This window comes from Triturus cristatus, chromosome 12 (assembly GCF_964204655.1).
Source record: "Triturus cristatus chromosome 12, aTriCri1.1, whole genome shotgun sequence".
NCBI classification, from domain to species: Eukaryota; Metazoa; Chordata; class Amphibia; order Caudata; family Salamandridae; genus Triturus; species Triturus cristatus.
This window is the reverse complement of record NC_140595.1, coordinates 158,015,151-158,036,887: the sequence shown is the minus strand read 5'-3', so window position 1 is coordinate 158,036,887 and position 21,737 is coordinate 158,015,151. Positions and strand designations below refer to the sequence as shown.

The window sequence follows — 21,737 nt, the reverse complement described above, 5'->3', positions numbered from 1 at the left end:
CCAGGTTTTTCAAATATGAACATCAGCACGTGTTAAAGTTTAATCATTGTAAGCACAAGTCCACCATGGACATGCATCTGAACGCTCTTTCACTAGATATCAGATATTGATCAAATTAAGAAAGCTTGATCAAACAATAGGCGTTAGGCCATCTGAAACGTACTTATCAAATATTTTTTAATATAATATTAGACAAACAGACTGTCCACAAAAAAAGGAGATTGCCCATAGCACGTGCTTTAAAAAAGTGCATCAAATAAACACAACATTACTACATAAAAATCATTGTCCCTTGAATCGAGTATTAAAAAATAGAAAATCCTGGCAATGCATTTTTTTTTTAATAAGCAAATAAATGTCTCTAGAAAGCATTAGCATATACTCAAATAAAGGCCAGACTGTTATATTATCCTTCGAAATACCAATTGTATCCACTGCCTTTTGGATGGGCTCATGCATATTTCATAAATACCAGCTAAATGCATACATTAGAGCTCTATGGACTAATAAATTCCTGTAAATATTATTAATTGACCAAAAATAAAAAAGCATAAGATTGGCGAATACTAACCATTGCATTTTGTTTTCTATTCAATACAGAGATAAAAGTTGCGATCTTGTACCAATAACCAGACACATGAACAAGTGAGTATGTGTGAATTAAAGGGTCACTGCCACACAAAAGTTTCAGAATATTTTACATAAGTGTGTGTGTTATATCATATACATATATTTACTTTAAAAAACCAAAGGTTACAGGGACGTTATAGTTATGCTAAGATTTCACTCCCACAAGTCAGTTATAGCTAACTCAGGAAAATATAATTGCTGAATGTGACTGGTTTTGTGCGAGTAAAATCTGAGCCTAACTATGTAACCTTTGGTTTATTCTGTGAATTTTTAAGGTTTTTTAAATTCTATTTCCTAACTATAACCACCATGTAACCTTTGGTTTTTTAAGTGAATTCCTAAGGTTTTTTTAATTAGAAGTCGCATTTGCAATGTGACTGAGAAAGGGAGCGAGCCTGTCCCTGTGGGCCCTCCCCCAAAGAGGCCTAGAGGGCCAAGGTGTTTCTACCCTGCCCCATTTTCATTTTTGCTATGATTTCTTCTGTGACTAGGTTCAAGCAGAGTCACACGATGGCTGCCAACACTTCCTGGTTTGAAGTGTTGCCAGCCAATCAGATCTCAGTACGAGATAGGAAGGGGTCAAGGATCCTACGCGTGCCAATATATACAAATCTGGATTTTCCTAAATATTTCAATAACTACTCAAAGGATTTACACCAAATCACACAAAGGGAACTTTCTGGACCAACAGCTACTTTTCTGCCAAATTTGGTGTAATTCCATTAAGCAGTTCTGGCTGTAGCCGTGTCTAAAGATTCCTACGGAAATTAACATGGGGAAAACTCGTTGTGGGACCACACGTTTTCTAGGTTCCGAGTTGACAGATCACCCCGAAACTTTCAAGATGGAAACTGAATTGAGCATCAAACTAGTTTTGAAAATTCCATGAGGATTAGGCAAACAACGCCAAAGATATTGGCAAAACTGGAGATGCTCTTCCTATGGAAACTACATCCTAACTATAACTACCTACTGGCGACTGCCAATATGATAGAGAGAATATATATATTCACGCTCCTGCTTGTATCGTTCCCTTGAAAAAGCACTCGAACACCAGCATAGAGCTTCAAGCTTAAGCCCTTTATTTATCGGAAAGGATAACGTCAGCCTGCTCCTTTCGCAGCCATTACACCACTTCTGCCGACGCGTTTCGAGGTAAATCCTCTTCTTCAAAGGCTTGTGGTGAAAGGAAACACAGTTCGGTCACAAGCACTCCTTAAATACACATCATAGCGCGCCCTCTGATGGGCTCCTCTGTATGAGTTACGCACATGGGAGTTGTAGTGCCGGTTGAAATATCCTGCTGATTTCAGAGGGCGCGCTATGATGTGTACTTAAGGAGTGCTTGTGACCGAACTGTGTTTCCTTTCACCACAAGTCTTTGAAGAAGAGGATTTACCTCGAAACGCGTCGGCTCTATGCTGGTGTTCGAGTGCTTTTCAAGGGAACGATACAAGCAGGAGCGTGAATATATATATATTCAATGAAAAAACCATAGGTTTCACACATGTTATAGTTAGCTGGAAATTTTACTGATAAAAAACCAATGAAATTCCCCCGTTATAGTTACTGTAGGCAACTATAACTCACGCGACCGCAATCCTCTGCTGATGCTAATACTGTATTTAGACACTTATTTGCCCATGTCTTCTTCCATTAAATTCTAGCTATACATATTTTACAAATTTTGTTTTTTCATAAAGACATATGTCATCACCAGAGGATTACGGTCGCGTGAGTTATAGTTGCCTACAGTAACTATAACGGGGGAATTTCATTGGTTTTTTATCAGTAAAATTTCCAGCTAACTATAACATGTGTGAAACCTATGGTTTTTTCATTGAATTAGCAAGGTTTTTTAAATGCTAATTCCTAACTACAACGTGTGTGAAACTTATGGTTTTTTCAGTGAATTTGTACGGTTTTTTAAATGCTAAGTTACTTTACGCCATTCGTGGCGTGCACGCCCACTTAACGCAGTTCGTTCCGTGCGCCCACTTTACGCAGTTAGTGCCGTACACGCAAGGTGGGCACGCAGTGCGCTACGCGCACCGCGTGCCCACGTTACGCACCGTGCGCACATGGAGGACATATTATGCGCTTCCTTGTGATAGGTAATCTGTTAAATTTAATTTGTAAGTGATGACAATAATATGCCATGCACAGAGAGTGTTTTTTTTTTTTATTAAAATTTTTAGCGTAAGCGCACCGTACGCGTACGGTAAGCGTAATCGGCGAAATTTTCAAAAAATAAAAATTTACCGTTTTTGGCCTTGGGGGATCTTTGAGGACTCAACTAACATGGCTATGTGCATGGGCGCTGTCTAAACAGCCCCTTTATATGTTTTTTGCCTTTGTTTACAGCCCCCCCCTCAGAGTGCGAGAGAGAAAATGGCGGCCGCCGCTTCCTGGTTTCGGCCGATTCGAATGTTTACTAAGATCTAACAGCCAATCAGAATCGCGCTCGCGCACGCCACCGTACGCGTACGGTAAGCTTACGGTAAGCGTACCGTAAGCTGGCTCAAATATATATATTGATTTAAAGGCTATTTTCTCAGAATCTACTGAACAGATTTACACCAAACCTACAAAAGGCACTTCCTTGACCTGAGGACTACCTCTCTGCCAAATTTCTAGTAATTCTGTTCAGCTGTTCGGGCTGTAGCCCTGTCTAAAGGTCCTATGGAAAAATGCATGGGAAAAACGCGTTTTGGGACCCCCCTTTTATCTCAGCCCCCGCTTGACGAATCCCCCCCGAGACTTTCAGGGTAGGAGCGGAGCGTAGCGCCCCACCTATTTTGAGAAATTCGCGAGGATTCGTCGACCGGCGCCAAAGTTATTCAAAGTAGAATGTTGCGGATTTCCTATGGAAACAGGGTCCTAACTATAACTACCTACTGGCGACCGCCAGTAGGTAATATATATATATATATATATATATATATATTCACTGAAAAAACCATAGGTTTCACACATGTTATAGTTAGCTGGACATTTTACTCGTAAAAAACCATTGAAATTGCCCCGTTATAGTTAGTTCAGCTAACTATAACTCGCGCGCCCGCAATGCACTGCTGATGACGTCACATATTACATCACTCATGACATGGTCAGTGACATCACTCATGACATCACTGATGACATCTCAAATTACATCACTGATGACCTCACTGATGACATCATCCAGTGAATGTGTGTTTTTCTGAATATTAAATATGTTTTATATATGTATATCTCAAGGTCGATGGAAGAATAAATGGGTATATTACTGTCTAAATGGATGGTTTCTTTTTGAAAAATTGATTGTGTAACTGACTGATTAAGTGTATCATAGTGAATACATGGCTTAGTGAGTAATGTTTAAATATGTAAATATCTGTATCAGTCTCTCACTTTGTGTATAAGTGGCTGCATGGGTTGGTGAGTAGCTACATGGGTGTCTATATAGGATATTAGTTGGTTTTTTGAGTATCAGTATGAGTGTCTGCATGGTTTGGTGGAGGGTATTACGTAGTGCATAGGTGCATGAATGAGTGACTCACTGTTTGTATGTGTTGAACACAGCATGTGTGCAGGACTGTATGGGTGGATGAGTGTGTGTATGGGTGTGTTAGTGAGTGAATGACTGTCTCAATAGTGTCTTTATGAGTAACTACATATGTTTTAAACTAGTATATGTGACTATTGGTGTATATAAGTGAGTATATGTGAGAGTGAGAGATTGAAAGAGTTCCTGTATGAATAAGTATGTGTTTCTATAAGTGATTGTTTAAAAGACTAAGTATGTGTAAGTTTCTGTAGAAGTAAGTGTGGTGGTGTGTGTATAACTGTATATGCAAGTAAATGGATGTTTGATTCTTTATTAGCATGAGTGACTATGTGTGTAAGTAAATCTATGGATGAGTGGCATTGTGTGACAGGATGTATAAGTGTATGAGTACATATGATGAGTGAGTACATGTATGAGTGACTGTATTGAACAGTTGGTGAATGAATGGATGTGTATGTGGATCTTAGAATTACTGAAGAGGTTGTTGTTACTGGTATTGGTATGTCAATTCGTTTGTAAATTTTAGTCTCTATTTTTGTATGTGTGTATCAAAGGTTATATTAGGGTGAGAGGAGGTCTGCCACTCTATCACAAGGATGATGTCATCAGTGAGGTCATCAGTGATGTCATTTGAGATGTCATCAGTGATGTCATGAGTGATGTCACTGACCATGTCATGAGTGATGTAATATGTGACGTCATCAGCAGTGCATTGCGGGCGCGCGAGTTATAGTTAGCTGAACTAACTATAACGGGGCAATTTCAATGGTTTTTTACGAGTAAAATGTCCAGCTAACTATAACATGTGTGAAACCTATGGTTTTTTCAGTGAATTTCTAAGGTTTTTTAAATGCTAATTCCTAACTATAACGTGTGTGAAACCCATGGTTTTTTCAGTGAATTTGCAAGGTTTTTTAAATGCTAATTCCTAACTATAACGTGTGTGAAACCCATGGTTTTTTCAGTGAATTTGCAAGGTTTTTTAAATGCAATTTTTTTTTTTTTTTCTATTTTTTCTAACATATTTTTATTTTAATTTTCTTACCTTTTATAAAGACTATGATGAAATTTTTAAAATTCTTTAATATGTTTTTTTAAATATATTTTTTAAAATAAACATGTAAAATTTATTTGCAGTACTTTTTTTCTATTTTTTTTTATTTTTTTAGTACGCGTACCGCAAGCTCACGGTAAGCGTACGGTTTACGCAACGTCCGTAATTTTTCTACGCTGCTTGCGTATAGTTACGCAATTTGCGTAGCCGCGCGTACTCCGCGTGGGACGCGTACGCGTGTACGCTACACGCGCACGTTACGCGGAAGTTCCGGGGAGTGACTGTTATGCGCATGCGCGCAAGCGCGTGTCTTTTTTACGCGCATGCGCACTTTTGCCGTAAGCGTACCGTAAGCGTACGGTAGGTCATGTGATCATGAAACACAACTTTTGATTGGTTGAAACTACTTTCAGTTCTAGAACTCTCCTACACCACACCCATTCCCCTCATTTCTGCTTGTGATCCCTTGGGAGAAGGAGCTGGTTTGTCTTTGGGATACGATGGCAGAACAGCAGAGCTCTTCTGAGAGTGAGGCTAGCACTAGCAGCACTGTCTTGAGGCAGAGATCGAGGAAACAAAAGCCCTCTTATGTATGGGATTATTTTACTTTTCCTGAAGGCCAGCAAAAGGTGAATGCACCCTTAGTAACTTGCAGGATGTGTCAGCGTGTACTTTCTAGAGGTAATCCTGACAGGAAGTATTCCTTTGGGAATCACACCATGAAGAGACACCTCAAGGATGTACACAAAAGGACACATGGTCATCTTTTTGGAGGTAACTCTTCAGAAAGACAAGCCAGTACATCCACAGCAGCTCAGCCTGGACCATCATCTGCAGGGCTGACTCCTTCTTCTGCAGGTCAGGTGAGCCCTTCATCTGTGGGGGGAGAATCTCCTTTTGCTGGCCCTCTGGAAATGAACCCTCGATTTCGGAAGGTTGATATTCGATGCACATTTTGTCAAGATCTAATTTGCCATAGGGAGACCAGTGTTTCCCTAGTGAACAACAAAATAGATCAGCACATTTGTCGCTTTGAATAATTTTCCCATGCTTCCTTTCCTCTGTCCCTGCATGAACACAACGGTTCTTTTAAGAGCCAACCTTATCTTTCATCTTTTTTTTACATATGTTTTTAAAAACTTTTTTTTATTTTTTTTTACCGTACGCGTACGGTGCGCGTACTTTTTTTTTATTTTTAAAAAAAAACACTAAAAATCATTTATCACATTACAAGGTCCTTGAGAGACTACTATTATTATTATTGACTTACCATACTCACTCAAAAAAATATTTATTCATTTGTTTTTTTTAAAAATAGTTTAAAAATGGTTCTAGTTTTCGAAAATTTTCTATATCTATCTGGAAAAAAAGAAAAAAGTATTAATATTTTTAAAACAATTTATAATATAGTACACATATTTACATTTTTTTCAAAAAAATATTTTTGCCTTATTTTTGCTGTTTTCAGAATATATTGCATTTCACTATAAATTGTGAAAGCAATTGCATTCATCATTTTACAGCGGGCAAAAAAAAATAACAATCACAAAGATTGTATTAAAAAAGCCCTGATTCTCTTTTTACTTAAACTTAACATTATAGAAATGCATAATATTCTAAAAAAATATCATCTAATACCAATACTTATTTCTTTAAAATACCGTCTGATATGTTTGTTTCAGAAGTATAATCACAATATTATATCTCAAATAACTCCAAAATACATCTAATTCCATTTCCTTTAGACCAAATAGTAATTTTAATTTTTTTTTGGGAATAAATTTCCAACGGTAATCCAATAAAATTCTAAAGTTTAATTTGTCCAGATCTCACCGATTCTCTGTAACATTTTGGTTCACGAAAATCTTTTGAATAATTTATTAAGTCCACAATAGAATTGGTTACTTTTCCGCATGGCCAAATAGTAATTTTTTAAATCATTTTTGAAAAAATTTCCAATGGCAGTCCAATAACATTCCAAAATTTAAATTGTGCAGATGTTACCGATAATCTCTAAATTATTGGTTTTTCAAAGTTTCATTAAAAATTAAAAAAGTCCACATTATAATTGGTTATCTTTCCATTAGGCCAAATGATAATTTAAAAAATCTTTTTTCTACAAAATTGCAATGGTAATCCAGTAAAATGGTAAAATTATTTTGTCGAGATCTTGCCAAATCTGTCTAAAATTTAGGTTTCAGGAAGATTAGATAGGAATTTGCTAAATCAAAAGGCAAACGTTGTTTGAAAATCAATTGGGAATCATTACACAGTGTCCAGCCTTTTTCACATTTAAGATAAACTGTGTAATGTCCAGAAGTAACAGTAGGTCCATCATGGAAAATTATTGCAACAGTTACAAAAGTTTTTCCTGAAATTGATAATTGCTGTCCTGTAAACTTCTTTATTAAAGTATCCAATTTTGAACCATCAGCTCTACATCGTTGCATCATTAAAATTACATACTGTCCGTATTCCTTTAAAATTAATGTTGAAAACATGTCAGAATTACACTCACCACATTTCATGCTATGATTAGCATCTTTAACTAATTTTGCAAAAGTGACTGTTTTACTCTCTGGCAATGTCAAATAAATAAATCTTTCATTATCAACAATAGAGCCACATATATTATAACAATTATCACAACTATGTTCCCATTTATAAGAGAGACCAAAAAAAATGTCAATGGGAACTCCTTCTTCTTCCACTACCTGAAGAAAATACAACATAAATTCATGTGCATCTTGCTGTTCATTTTGAGAAAACTGTGTTCGTCCTGAACATACATCTAAAAGTTTTCTAATTTCAGTAGCACTTTCTATTTGAGTTTTATCTTTACTCAGCTTTTGAAAAAGGAGACTCAGCTCTGAACAGAATCTTTTTCCCTGATTTACTATTATCTGCTCTTGCAAACTTTCCAGATAAAATGCAACATTCAGCACTACATTTGCGTAGCAGTTGACACCAGAGCTATTTTCAAAATGACATCCTACAACCTGTTCTTCATTTTCCTTTTTCTTTTTGCTTGCAATTACATCACTCCTCTTTTTTTTCCTCTTCTCTACATCTTCATTACAGATATTCTCATTTTTTCTTTTTACGAGAAACTACACGTTTCTCCAACACAGGATACTGACCTAAATGAGGAGCATAGCTTCTTCTTAATCTATTATACTCCTTTACACAGTTTGTATCAGCACTAACTTTTGAGTCATCAAAGTCTATCATGAATAAACCTGATAATGTTTTCACTCGTGACAAAGCTACATAAGCCATACCCTCTTTGAACACAGTTGAACCAATGTTCACAAATGCACAATCTACAGTCAATCCTTGAGACTTGTGAATAGTTACAGCATATGCTAGAGAAAACGGAAACTGCTTCCTACGTACATATAAGTCTTTCACAAGCATAAAACGTACTGTACAACGACAAATATCTTTAACTTCTTCTATCTGATCAAATTTTATTTTTAAACATTCAACTCCTTCTTTTTTCTGATAATTAATAAAACCCACAACTCTTCCCATCGCTCCATTAACTAAACCTTTTTCAACATCCAAATGTCTCCTTAAAAATACTCTACAGTTCATGCAAACATATAGATTTTTTTCTAATCCAGCTGTTTTGGAGATGTTCTTCTCTAGTGAGTCCAATTTATTTTTCATTTTGCCTGTTACTGTGACAGTAATTCTTCCATCCTCAATTTTGTCCACTGCTTCCAATTTCCTGATCTCCTCCTTTTCCAATTTCAAAAGCTCCTCATTGAATATTGAGCATTCACGTAGAGTTGGCATTAAGCAGATGACACTTTTGTTTTCTGCAATGTTCTTGTATATCTTCTCTGCAACTATTTCTTCCTTTGGAAATAAATTATGTAGCAGCCGACTCTGTAATGTTTTTTTGCCAACTTCTGTGAGTAGTCCAATCCTGATATCTTTCAGAATACTTCCATATTCTTCATCGTTTGCTTGCCTCATATTAGTAGTAAGTTCCTTGTACTCAAAGAAGGACCAAATATTTGTATTTCCGATGCTTCCCAATGACTTCTTCGTGTCTTCATGTGTGACAGTATTAAACACTGGTTGTCCTTTAACTGGAGTAAGTTGCAAAAGATCTCCAAAAACTATGACGTGTTTTCCACCAAATAACATGTCATAGTCTGTCTTCAAAATTTGCTGCATTCTTAAATGCACAAAGGCAAGCATTAAGTTTGATACCATGCTCACCTCATCAATAATGAGAACTTGCATCTTCTTCAATACTCTTGAAACTTCCAAGGATGCTTCTCCAGTTAGCTTGTTGAATTGTATTTTGTTCTCATGCTCCACTGGTAACATTAGCAAACGATGTAAAGTGATTCCTTTTATGTTATATGCTGCTAACCCAGTTGGAGCAGTAACCACACAAGACAAAGTAGAATCCGTTTTTTGCTTTAGGTAGCTTCTGATGACTTTTATTAGGAAACTTTTTCCAGTTCCAGCTTGTCCGCTTACATACATCCTGATTGGATGAAATGATGTGCATGAGCACTCTTTTTTTTCATGTAGAAATCCGTGATCAATTTTGTTTTTGATCTCTTCATAAATTTGTTGCTGCTCTTGATTCAGTTGTCTTTCCAAATTTTCTACGTCTATAAATTCTTCTTGAGCTTGATTCATAGCCGTTTCCACTTCATTCATGGCTATTGATGCTTCATTTTCAACGATTGGTTGTCCTAGGGGATCTTGACTGAGTGTTCCTGAACTTTGGCTGTCCTGAGAACTATCTCTAGCTATTTCTGCTGCAATTGTAGTTTCCTGTTCAATTTCTTCATTTAACATTTGCAGATAAGTTGAGAATGTACTGCATTGTATGCTGTCTTTGCAAGCATTAAAAGAATCTTCATAGCTCTGGAATTCTCCCAGTAGTTCATCCTCTGTACGCCATGGTTTAAACAACTGTAAAAGAGCCAAGTAGTAAAATTCCTTCTTGTCAGTAGTGTCGCAACTCAGCTTCCGGTGATTTATCAAACTTCCTTTTGTTTGCTTCACCAAACATCCTTCTTCACCAACGACTTTATATTTTCCATTGTTGATGTCTTCTGCGGCTTTCCGTGAATAAATGTAGTTCTGCAGCACTTCATAGAGACACATGTTCTCCAGATGATGACTTCTCTTGGGATAATATGTGTCCAACATGTTTGTTTTCAAAATATCTGTACTTTCTGGGTCATTCTCGGCCAAATATTCAATTTCTCCTACAGATTTCAGTACCCGATTTCTCATTGCTGCAAGGCCTAAACTTGCCCAAATTCTTCTTCTTGACTTCGAGTAGAGACTTGCAGAAGATAACCTATCTGAACATTCGTAGGATCCAATTTCTCGATGCGATAACATCTTTAAACTGAAACTGTACAGCTTCTTACTGACAGTCTTCTCGTGAGAAATCTCTTCCCACATTTCCTTCAATTCAGTTTTTTCTGATTTCGTAATGTAAGACGTTACATATCGAGCAACAGCAATGGAATTGTCAGCTACATACTGTATATCCATGTTAGCGTTCCACATGGATAAAATGACTGGGTTGTAGTCATTTATATTTTTTGATTCTTCTTTTCTTTTTAGGTTGTAGGTATTCTTAGGTGATTTTCTTGTGATAGTATGTCTCACAGCTGACATAAAACTGTTGACTCTTCCATTTGAAAGAACAGGTCTAGGAAATCCAAATCGACATTTAGTGTAGTATTTTTCTTTGCTCTTGTATTTCCGTCGACAGTATTTTCCACACCGATGACTTTGGAAACGTAAAACTTGCTCCTTTAACTTGTTCTCATCTGTGCTTTTTGGTATAGCACATGTTGCATATTCTTCAATGTAAGATAACACTGCTTCATCAGCATCTGTTCCAAACTTTGGGGCATCCTTGATCCACAACAGCATATGAATATGAGGAGCACCTCTTGCCTGGTACTCTTTTCTCCAAAAGAAATCCACTACTTCTCCAAGGGGTGGATTTTTTTTATTGCAGATGAAGGACATCATAGCCTCAAATCTATGATTGAAATATCTGCAAACATTAACCGGATCCAATGAGCACAGTTCTCCTGCTGTCTTGTATTCGATGTTTTTAATGTTTGAATTGGCCTCTCGTAGAAAATCCAGTAAATCATCCCAAGCGTACTCGGCACAGCTTAGGGTAAGGAACCATGTTGGTGTTCCTAAATTCCGTAACATGCATTTTAGTTCACCATGGCGTCGGTACCAATATTCATTTGTCCCACGCTGACAAGCCATCAGATTGATCAGTTGTGTTTCCAAATGATCATCTCGGTGCTGCACTTTCTCCATAAAATCCTTAGCAGACACATTTTGTAAATGTACTCCACTTTTTAAAATGTGATTTACTGCATAAGACAGTGCAGACAAGTCGCTTTCAAATAAAAGATGGAACAAATAAGGAATACTTTGTCGAAATCTGGGATCTTCAGCATATAGTCTTGTAGTCCGATACTCAGAAGCTGGAATCTGTTCTGGACGTTCATCGTATCGTCCTCCTTTTCCTTTAGGAAACAGCTGGGGAAAACATCGAGCTTCCAAGCTCTCCTCCCATACACTCACGGGAGTTCCTTTTGCTTTCTTCATCTGAAAGAGATCAATATTGTCTCCCATAACTTCTTTCGAATGAAGAGGATGTATGCTAAAATGTTCATAAATTTCTTCTTCCTTTGACTTGTCCACTTTTTCAATTTGTCCAGTTGGTGTTTCTGTGTCTTCTTGTAAATCTTCTTCTTCTTCTTCTTCTATATAAATTGATTCATACCATTTGTTATTTTTTTTCAAATACAAATTTGCTCTTTGTACTTTCCGCACATCTACCAGCTCCTGCCAAATCTTCTTATTCTTTGTAGGTACACCATTAACCAGAATAATTAATGGTTCAGTTTCCAAAGTATCCGCATCAATAGTTTCCATATTTTTTTTCAAATCCAAGGGCAAATACACCACTCTACCTTTTAAACCTCTCAGTAAATCTGAAGGAGGTAATTTACCAGTTTTGGGCTCCATACGTACTATGGTCTGGAACGGATGAACACATTGAATGAGTATAGACTCATATGTATTTAATTCAGAAAGTTCAGCAGGAATAGCATCCAATTCTAAATTATTATGTACAGCTCTGGTCGGCATTCTATTTTCCTCTAACTTGTTGTAACAGTATTTACAAATACGCTGATCTTCACCCAATTCAAAACAATTTTCTAGAAATATATATGTGGCAAAATCCTTCCACTTATAATTATCTTCATTTTCACTCTTTCTGTAGAGATCAACATTCCTAGTTTGTTTTCTATAATGAGTTCTGCGGCAACAAATACAAGTAAAATTTGGTCTTTCATTAGAGACTATTGCAAATTTTGTTATGTGATCATTAAATGTGTTACTTACAGAGGGTTCTACATTCTCTTCCACTTCTTCCTCATTTACTGTGTCCTTCTCTGCACTGTTTTGTTCAGGACCAAAGTAACAAAACTGAATTTCATCAACAACCTTCTCTACATCTGATACCGTTCCTCGGAACAGAGCCCTATTCAATTCATTTAACTTTATTGCTGGACTTTTGGCAAAATACAACCGTCTCACAAACTTTCTCATTTCAGTATGATGAACAGCCAGCATCCTAAAATGATGGAAAACACTATTGCACACTTTTCTAGATAGACAAGCCAGAGAATGACCCTGCAAACCAGTATTCTCTCTCACTCTGCATGGATCCAGACTTTGAAGCACCTTAATCTTCTGTTTTACACTTTTTTTACTATATTCTCTTAGAAACTCTCGAAATTTGTCAATAGATTCCTGACGCACAGTGCAAATACTACTACAATTCCAAGTGTACACTGGGGCTTTAGGACGTCTCCCCATTGCCTCATCTGCCATCACTTGTACCTCATCTCTTGGAACCATTATCTCCTTCTCCATTATGCAACCATTTGTTACTTCGTATGAACGACCTCTGGTGTCAACTGCATGCAGCAAACTATTACTTTGAAAATAGCTCTCTTCATTAAAAAAAGGTTCACTACTTGAACTATGCATCCACTTTCCTAAAAACACTTTACAAAAGTTTGTTCTGTTCACTACTCTTTTCCTTTTGCTATGTGATTTCAGTACATTAACCATTTTGTCTAATGTACGCATCCTATTCAAAATTAATATGAATAGTTTCCTTTTTAATTCTAATGCCTTTGCTGCAATGGCTTCAATTTCTTTTTTTCTCTTATAAAACTTTGTTTTTTTCTTATATTTCTTCACATCCTTTATCAAATTGGACATAACTCTTCTCTGAAACATTTTTCTACGTATCTCTTTAAACGCTGTTTTTCTGTTTATGTAAATCTTTTCAGTTGCAGAAGGTATATTTCCATTAACTAAATTCTCAATTTTTTCCTGTTCTGTTCGTTTCGTAACATTCTTTCCAGTACAGACATTTTGTACATTTTTCCTTGTTTTGAATATATTTTTAAGAAATTGTTTTTTCTGCTTACCAGAAGATTTTTTCTTTTTCCCAACATGAGCATCTTCTACTAACTTTGGTCCTCCAGTTGTCTTCAAATATAGTTTTTTTTTTAGCGTTTTTTGAACTCTGGATTTTGTAGGAATCTTAAATTTTGTTCACTGCTCTTCAGCAATACCTGAAAAAAACTAAAAAAAAAATCCTTTATTTTATTTAAATATATTACTACATTTCTTTTCACAATAGTCACAAAACGAAATTTCTTTGCCAATTTGAATGCACACTAACTGCTCTTTTTTTTGGGCAAGTGAAAATCACTTTTACAAACTGTCACATTATGAAACCACTTTTCAGATTTTTTAAAAAGCCCATGTCCAGACTGCTACACTACAGCAAGGGCAACCAGCCTTAGTGATGCTGAATGTATTTGCATTACAGACTGAAACCTGAAAACCCCACTCGCTTGTAAATACTGTGCATGATTATACATGGCAAGCACATGGGTGTGTGCTAAGAGTCTGCTTCTTCCCCCAAAAATTCGCTCCCCCTTTCCATCTAATGCAACTGTGAAATCACCAGAGCAATACGCAATAAATCTCTGCCTATAATTCCTCTCTGCACACAGAGTCATGTTTTCACATTAGTCCCAAAACGAAATTTCTTTGCCAATTTGAAAGCACACTTACTGCTCTTTTTTTTTCGGGGCAAGTGAAAATCACTTTTACAGACTGACACATTATGAAACCACTTTTTTTGATTTTCTTAAATGCACATGTCCAAACTTCTTTTTCAGACCACCTCCATGTGTAACCTGGGTGGCTGCCTACACTCCAGCAAGGGCAACCAGCCTTAGTGATGCTGAATGTATTTGCATTACAGACTGAAACCTGAAAACCCCACTCGCTTGTAAATACTGTGCATGATTATACATGGCAAGCACATGGGTGTGTGCTAAGAGTCTGCTTCTTCCCCCAAAAATTCGCTCCCCCTTTCCATCTAATGCAACTGTGAAATCACCAGAGCAATACGCAATAAATCTCTGCCTATAATTCCTCTCTGCACACAGAGTCATGTTTTCACATTAGTCCCAAAACGAAATTTCTTTGCCAATTTGAAAGCACACTTACTGCTCTTTTTTTTTCGGGGCAAGTGAAAATCACTTTTACAGACTGACACATTATGAAACCACTTTTTTTGATTTATTTAAATGCACATGTCCAAACTGCTTTTTCAGACCACCACCATGTGTATTCTCGGTGACTGCCTACACTCCAGCAAGGGCAACCAGCCTTAGTGATGCTGAATGTATTTGCATTACAGACTGAAACCTGAAAACCCCACTCGCTTGTAAATACTGTGCATGATTATACATGGCAAGCACATGGGTGTGTGCTAAGAGTCTGCTTCTTCCCCAAAAAATTCGCTCCTCCTTTCCATCTAATGCAACTGTGAAATCACCAGAGCAATACGCAATAAATCTCTGCCTATAATTCCTCTCTGCACACAGAGTCATGTTTTCACATTAGTCCCAAAACAAAATTTCTTTGCCAATTTGAAAGCACACTTACTGCTCTTTTTTTTTTCGGGGCAAGTGAAAATCACTTTTACAGACTGACACATTATGAAACCACTTTTTTTGATTTATTTAAATGCACATGTCCAAACTGCTTTTTCAGACCACCACCATGTGTATTCTCGGTGACTGCCTACACTCCAGCAAGGGCAACCAGCCTTAGTGATGCTGAATGTATTTGCATTACAGACTGAAACCTGAAAACCCCACTCGCTTGTAAATACTGTGCATGATTATACATGGCAAGCACATGGGTGTGTGCTAAGAGTCTGCTTCTTCCCCCAAAAATTCGCTCCCCCTTTCCATCTAATGCAACTGTGAAATCACCAGAGCAATACGCAATAAATCTCTGCCTATAATTCCTCTCTGCACACAGAGTCATGTTTTCACATTAGTCCCAAAACGAAATTTCTTTGCCAATTTGAAAGCACACTTACTGCTCTTTTTTTTTCGGGGCAAGTGAAAATCACTTTTACAGACTGACACATTATGAAACCACTTTTTTTGATTTTCTTAAATGCACATGTCCAAACTTCTTTTTCAGACCACCTCCATGTGTAACCTGGGTGGCTGCCTACACTCTAGCAAGGGCAACCAGCCTTAGTGATGCTGAATGTATTTGCATTACAGACTGAAACCTGAAAACCCCACTCGCTTGTAAATACTGTGCATGATTATACATGGCAAGCACATGGGTGTGTGCTAAGAGTCTGCTTCTTCCCCCAAAAATTCGCTCCCCCTTTCCATCTAATGCAACTGTGAAATCACCAGAGCAATACGCAATAAATCTCTGCCTATAATTCCTCTCTGCACACAGAGTCATGTTTTCACATTAGTCCCAAAACGAAATTTCTTTGCCAATTTGAAAGCACACTTACTGCTCTTTTTTTTTCGGGGCAAGTGAAAATCACTTTTACAGACTGACACATTATGAAACCACTTTTTTTGATTTTCTTAAATGCACATGTCCAAACTTCTTTTTCAGACCACCTCCATGTGTAACCTGGGTGGCTGCCTACACTCCAGCAAGGGCAACCAGACTTAGTGATGCTGAATGTATTTGCATTACAGACTGAAACCTGAAAACCCCACTCGCTTTTAAATACTGTGCATGATTATACATGGCAAGCACATGGGTGTGTGCTAAGAGTCTGCTTCTTCCCCCAAAAATTCGCTCCCCCTTTCCATCTAATGCAACTGTGAAATCACCAGAGCAATACGCAATAAATCTCTGCCTATAATTCCTCTCTGCACACAGAGTCATGTTTTCACATTAGTCCCAAAACGAAATTTCTTTGCCAATTTGAAAGCACACTTACTGCTCTTTTTTTTTCGGGGCGAGTGAAAATCACTTTTACAGACTGACACATTATGAAACCACTTTTTTTGATTTTCTTAAATGCACATGTCCAAACTTCTTTTTCAGACCACCTCCATGTGTAACCTGGGTGGCTGCCTACACTCCAGCAAGGGCAACCAGCCTTAGTGATGCTGAATGTATTTGCATTACTGAGTCCAACCTCAAACCCTTAAACTATTCTTTTTTTTTCCAGTACACCTTAATTTATTGTGAAAACATACTCCATATTATTTTACATGTTCCTCACATTTAAATTTCTCCCAAAACAGAAAATGATAAACGCAACTACAACAAAAACAATTTCCATTTCTATTATTCATTTCTTAAGTTACCACATACATCCCCTCTCAAACTCTAAACTCACCTTTAAAATTAGTTAGTTGTGAAAGAAATGTGACACTCAAACAGCAGATTATCAGAGCCAGGATCTCTGTTGTGTTCACCTCTCTCCTCTCAGCAGAACCAGATAATGGCAAACTTTCCCTCTATTTTTCCACACATATACATGTAAGTTTCAAATCTCAGTCCTTCCCCCTTTTTTTCAAATGTAATCACACATTTCTATTGGTTGAAAACCAACCCTTTTCCAAAAGTACCCTTCCCCCAACTTGACTTCTGCCTAGTACCCTTCCCCCAACTTGACTTCTGCCTGCTACCATAGCAACAGCTCATGGAACACTGCTGTGTTGAGTTAGGTCAGAAGTTCGCCAAACAATGTTTCAATTCCACAGAGCAAGAGTGCTTGACTTTTCAAACCTAACAGCAAATCCATAGTACTGTTCTTTGGTTACACATTTTTTTGTACCAATACAAAACATGCTTCTATTAATTTACACATACAGCCTAGTTTTTATTCTAGAATGGTATGAAACAGCCAATCAGTTCTTTTTGTTTTGAAAAAAATATGTATGCCTCCATTTCCAAACTGTCTTTCTTTTCATATTGCCATTCTACTGAAAGACACCTCCTGAGTGCATCCAGTTCTCCTTTGAAGATGTTCACAGTGTGGATTGTAGGGCACAGCTATGTCTTCTGGAGTGAAAAGTTTGCAGAGAAAACAGATATGGTGAGAGACCTTGCTTTGCCAAATGTAGACATTAAATGGATTGGTCAGAGAGGGTTAAAGTGGCACCAATTGATGCCATTGGTGAAATCCTTCATGCAAATCCAACACCCTGACCTCATAATAGTGCACTGTGGTGGCAATGACCTAGGCACTTTGACTGGGGTAGGTCTGGAAATGCTTATGAAGGACACCTTTGCACAACTGTTTTCACTTTTCCCTAAAACTGCCTTTGTGTTTTCCAACATATGCCAAAGGCAAAAATGGAACTGGTCCAATCATTTCTGTCCACAGATTGACAAAGCAAGAAAGCACGTCAACAAATCTGTTTCTGCTTTCCTCCGTGACTATGGTATGGGTGCCATTTACCACAACAACTTGCGTTATGACATGCAAGACATTTATAGAGGAGATGGTGTGCACTTCAATGATGAAGGGAACAGAGTCTTCCTTTTGAACCTTAGACTCTGCATCGGTACTTACTTGTAGGTACCACTAAAAAAATGACTTCATAAACACAACAGCTCTTTTTAGAGCTCCCTAATATCTTAACTCTTAATTCTTCATTTCATTTATTCATTTTTATTTTTTCTTCCGTACGCTTACCGTAAGCTTACCGTACGCGTACCCCGTGATTTTTTTAAAAATCAATAAATGTTTTTTTGTACTTTTCTGTCCTTCTTTGACCCCCTTACAAATGTTAGGGGGGCTGTAACTCTCCTCATTGCCCCCTTTTCTTGTTTTCACTCTTTTTTTTCAGAGTGAAATACACAAAATGGCGGCCGCCGCTTCCTGGTTTCGGCCGATTCGAATGTTTACTAAGATCTAAGAGCCAATCAGAATCGCGCTCGCGCACGCCACCGTACGCTTACGGTAAGCGTACGGTAAGCGTACCGTAAGCGGGCTCAGATATATATATTGATTTAAAGGCTATTTTCTCAGAATCTACTGAACAGATTTACACCAAACCTACAAAAGGCACTTCCTTGACCTAGGGACTACCTCTCTGCCAAATTTCGAGTAATTCTGTTCAGCCGTTCGGGCTGTAGCTCGTTCTAAAGGTCCTATGGAAAAATGCATGGGAAAAACGCGTTTTGGGACCCCCCTTTTATCTCAGCCCCCGCTTGACGGATCCCCCCGAGACTTTCAGGGTAGGAGCAGAGCGTAGCGCCCCACCTATTTTGAGAAATTCGCGAGGATTCATCGACCGGCGCCAAAGTTATTCAAAATAGAATGTTGAGGTTTTCCTATGGAAAAGGGGTCCTAACTATAACTACCTACTGGCGACCGCCAGTAGGTAATATATATATATATATATATATATATATATATCTCCCATAATATAATCATCAAGTTGCCCATCAAAAGGGTGGCCAACATGTGTAGCTTGTTGTTTGATATCAGTGAAGAAAAGGGGATATTCTCAGCTTTGCATAATAATCTAGGATAATAACATTCAGCTATTTTTTCTGTCTACTTTAGTGTTTCACATGTATCAGGATTACTGGTTTATCTCAGTTAGAGAGAAGGCAGGCAATGTCTGCCCACATCAGAAAAGCCTTCTTTCTCCCATTGGAAGTCTTTGATGAAGAGCGTGGGAGGAACACAAAGAACATTTAATATGGAAAGGAAACATCTATAGCCCTAGGTTATAATACAGGTGCATGTGATTTTTTGGAATACCATTAGTGAGAAACTATTTAACCTAAACTGTTAAATGGAAATTTGAAGGATGAATGGCACACTAATGTGTAGAATTTATTTTCTTTTTAAAACTGGGTTCTGCGTACTTATTTTCTTAGGTATAGATGCAATGCCTGCAGGTCTGACTTTAGGAAACATTTTTGTCAGGGGAATTTATTTCAGTGCTTTATTTCAGTGGACATTATTTTGGATGTATATCTTTAACACTGTCAAACCTCTATTAATTAGGGTGCTTTATTTATTGAAATCACAATTCCCATACACTCATCAGTCCCTGACCCCCCTTCAAAGCCCTAAAAACCATCCATTTCTGCCCCCTAAAAACTCACCCCATCTGAACTTCACCCATCCCTAAACCGTAAAAGCCCTGTCTACCTGTAAACTCCACCCATCCCTAAAAGCCATTGCTATCCCTGTACTCAACCCATTTCTGAATCATAAAAACCTCTCACTGCACAGAAATCACACCCATCCTTGACCTATAAACTCCACCCATCCCTGAAGCCTAAAACCTCTTTCTACGCCTAAACTCCAGCTATCCCTGAACCCTAAAAGCCTTCACACCCATAAACACCATCCATTCCTGAACCCTAAAAACCCCTTTCTACAGCTAAACTCCACCCATTCAAGAATCTTTAATACTACCTAACACCCTAAACTCCACCGAATCCTGAACCCTAGAACTCTTTAGGTCCATAAACTTCACATATTCCGGGCCCTTAAAACCTCTAACCACCCCTAAACTCCACCCATTCACGAACACTAAAAGTCCTTCACCTCCACTAAACTCTACCCAAATTATTGTTGTTTTGGATTTTCCATAAACCTTTTTTCCTTTAAAATGTTTCCTTTAATTTTCGATTTATTTATATTTTCTCAAAAAGGTCTTTCCTTAAAATTGTTTTGTGATAATTTGGTTTTGTCCAATGTGATGTCTCAGTTTTTCCAGTAATTCCTATACATCCATATCCTATGGCTAATATATACCAAATGCTGAGGACAATGGAAGGTCAGCTTAGCAGTAAACACACAAAGGCCATCCTCTGAAATGTAATAATAATTTGTGAGAGCATGTCACATGCAGATTCCCCAAGCTGTGTTACTAGATCTATATTACAATACCAGCAAAGGCGGCCCAACACAAATACTAGTATAATAGCGCTAAGACGGCTTTAGTTCTGGCACTGCGGCACACAACTACTTGAAGAGCTTGTTCTGACCCAGAAGTTGTGTTGTTGGCTCTCTGCATTCCTAGGAAAAAGCCCAACACTCCCAACATTGGAGGGAGTTAATCAAGAGGCTGTAGTACCTCAGACTAGTAGTGCTCCATGAGGAAGCCAGAAAACGCACCAGCCATTCTACCACCATCTAGGAGGTGCAAGACTGATCTGGATGATCACAATTACACGACAGGTACCGCTGCAAGGGCATACACTACATTCCACCTTGATGCATAGGTAATGAACGAAAGTGAGCCCAAAATATCACAGAGAACAAAACCTAAGAAATAGTAAAATCCACCACTAGACCATTTAACAAGACAGCAACACAACTAAATTAAAGTAATAAATGGAGTAACCTGTTCTGTTAATCAAATAACTACCACATACTGTAAGTCAGGGGCCTATTTGCTCATTCCTCACAAGCTTCATTTTAGGAAATTAATGTCAGAAGGAAACTGCCAGCAATGATTATATTATAAAGTTCAGTCATGTTGCAGCTTATCAAATCTAGAAAATATTTGGCCAATTGTACCTGTTTCTTTAATATATATTTTGAACATTCTAAATTGTTTTGGGTCACCATCAGGAGAACAAGGATTACAAACTTGAAAGATTTCCTTGAATTCACTTGCGGTGTGTGCCCGATACTTAGAAGAGACTTTTATTGCGACTGTCGATAATTTAAAAGTGCTAGTCACTGAGACAATTAAGGTTACATTGTGATGCGATCTGACGCTTTCTCTGCATCCTCATAAGCTTCGTCACCCTCACCTCCCAGAGACCCAGGATTCTCCATGAGAATTCGCCATCCTTTAACTGTAAGCCGGTCTCTTCCTTCAGCTCTCGGAGTCCTGCATCAACAATCTGTGAAGAGAAAAAAGGATCTTTGACACATAGGTGACACAATCTCTACATGTAGCACACAGCTCTGAAAAATAAATATAAACTAAAGAGATAAATAGGAGGATATGTGGGCATCTAGCTAACGAGGAAAAGAGAGATATGACAGGCCAAAGGCCCTAAAAATACAATTAGTCTGTTTGATGCAGAAGTATTGTTAATGTCCTGCCTTTTTATTCC

General features: G+C 37.7%; 1 protein-coding gene across 2 annotated transcripts in view; it reads right to left on the bottom strand.

Annotated features, from left to right (window-relative positions):
• The window catches only part of NUDT17 (nudix hydrolase 17), a 185,654-nt gene that overhangs the window by 21,071 nt on the left and 142,846 nt on the right, over positions 1-21,737 (bottom strand). For both annotated transcript variants that reach the window (XM_085636933.1, XM_085636932.1), the window contains exon 5: positions 21,429-21,521. In XM_085636933.1, coding sequence (XP_085493059.1) covers positions 21,429-21,521 — 93 coding nt within the window. The remainder of the gene's footprint in view (positions 1-21,428; positions 21,522-21,737) is intronic.